Below are 1,388 nucleotides of genomic sequence, written 5' to 3' on the forward strand. Positions count from 1 at the left end.
ATTTTCAAGAAACTTTTTCACCCGTGGCTCGTCTTGACACAATTAGAGCACTCATTGCCTTGGCGGCTCAAAATGGTTGGTCCTTGTATCAACTTGATGTAAAATCAGCCTTCTTGAATGGTATTTTGAAAGAGGATGTCTATGTAGAACAACCTCAAGGCTTTGTTGCAAAAGGAGAAGAAGAGAAAGTTTACAAATTAAAGAATGCTTTGTATGGCCTAAAACAAGCACCCCGGGCATGGTATAGTGAGATTGATTCTTACTTCATCAAAAAAGGCTTTCAAAGGAGCAAAAGTGAGCCAACCTTGTACTACAAGACACAAGGTAAAACTGGGATTCTTATTGTTTCTCTTTATGTTGATGATTTGGTATTTACCGGAAGTGATGAAAAAATGATTGATGATTTTAAAAGAGAGATGATGAAAAAATATGAAATGAGTGATTTGGGTTTGTTGCATTAATTCTTGGGCATTGAAATTTATCAAAAAGAAGGAGGAGTTGTTATTTGTCAAAAGAAGTATGCAAAAACTCTTCTTGAAAAATTCAAAATGTTGAATTGCAAATCCGTTTGCACTCCCTTGGTTGTGAATGAAAAATTGATGAAAGAAGATGGAAGTAAAGAAGCGGATTCATCTCTCTATAGAAGCTTGGTTGGAAGTCTATTATATTTGACAGCTTCAAGACCCGACATCATGTATGCTACAAGCTTATTATCTCGGTTTATGCACAATCCGAGTCAAATTCATGTTGGGGCTGCAAAGAGGGTATTGAGATATAGACAAGGTACACTTGATTTTGGTATCTTGTATGAGAAAAATGTTGATGCAAAGTTGTTTGGTTTTTGTGATAGTGATTGGGCCGGATTTGTTGATGATATGAGAAGTACTTCCGGTTATGCATTCTCTCTTGGTTCGGGTGTATTTTCATGGGCATCTAAAAAGCAAGAAACGGTTGCGCAATCTTCTGCCGAGGCTGAGTATATTTCAGCATTAATGGCAGCGTCACAAGCAATATGGCTAAGGAGAATTTTTGAAGATGTTGGTGAGAAATAAAGGGAAGCTACTCCAATTTTATGTGACAACAAATCCGCAATTACTATGACAAAGAATCCTATTTTCCATAGTCGCACAAGACACATTGCAATCAAGCATCACTTCATTAGAGAAGCCGTGGAGAATGAAGAGATTCAACTCAAGTATTGTAAGACAGAAGACCAAGTTGCGGACATTTTTACCAAAGCACTTCCAAAAAATAAGTTTGAATACTTTAGAGAATTGTTGGGTGTCACAACATGGCATTAAGGGGGGTGTGTTAAAAATAATTAATGCCATGTTCATTCATGTATATGTTCATTCATGCATCTATTATTGTACATGTATCAAGTGGAT

The 1,388-nt window shown here is 36.6% G+C and overlaps 1 protein-coding gene across 1 annotated transcript; it reads left to right on the plus strand.

Annotated features, from left to right (window-relative positions):
* The first annotated feature begins 548 nt into the window (after positions 1 to 548).
* LOC132309353 (secreted RxLR effector protein 161-like) lies at positions 549 to 1,052 on the plus strand. The gene has a single exon (XM_059807669.1). It carries the CDS (start codon positions 549 to 551, stop codon positions 1,050 to 1,052), a length of 504 nt encoding a protein of 167 aa, XP_059663652.1.
* The last annotated feature ends 336 nt before the right edge of the window (positions 1,053 to 1,388 follow it).

This window comes from Cornus florida, unplaced genomic scaffold (assembly GCF_030987335.1).
Source record: "Cornus florida cultivar Cherokee Brave unplaced genomic scaffold, ASM3098733v1 CherokeeBrave_3.0.0_Hap2_Chr05, whole genome shotgun sequence".
NCBI classification, from domain to species: domain Eukaryota; kingdom Viridiplantae; phylum Streptophyta; class Magnoliopsida; order Cornales; family Cornaceae; genus Cornus; species Cornus florida.

Bases quoted from the DNA above. Each gene is read 5' to 3' on its own strand.
- LOC132309353 (XM_059807669.1), top strand. From the start codon at position 549: ATGTTGAATTGCAAATCCGTTTGCACTCCCTTGGTTGTGAATGAAAAA.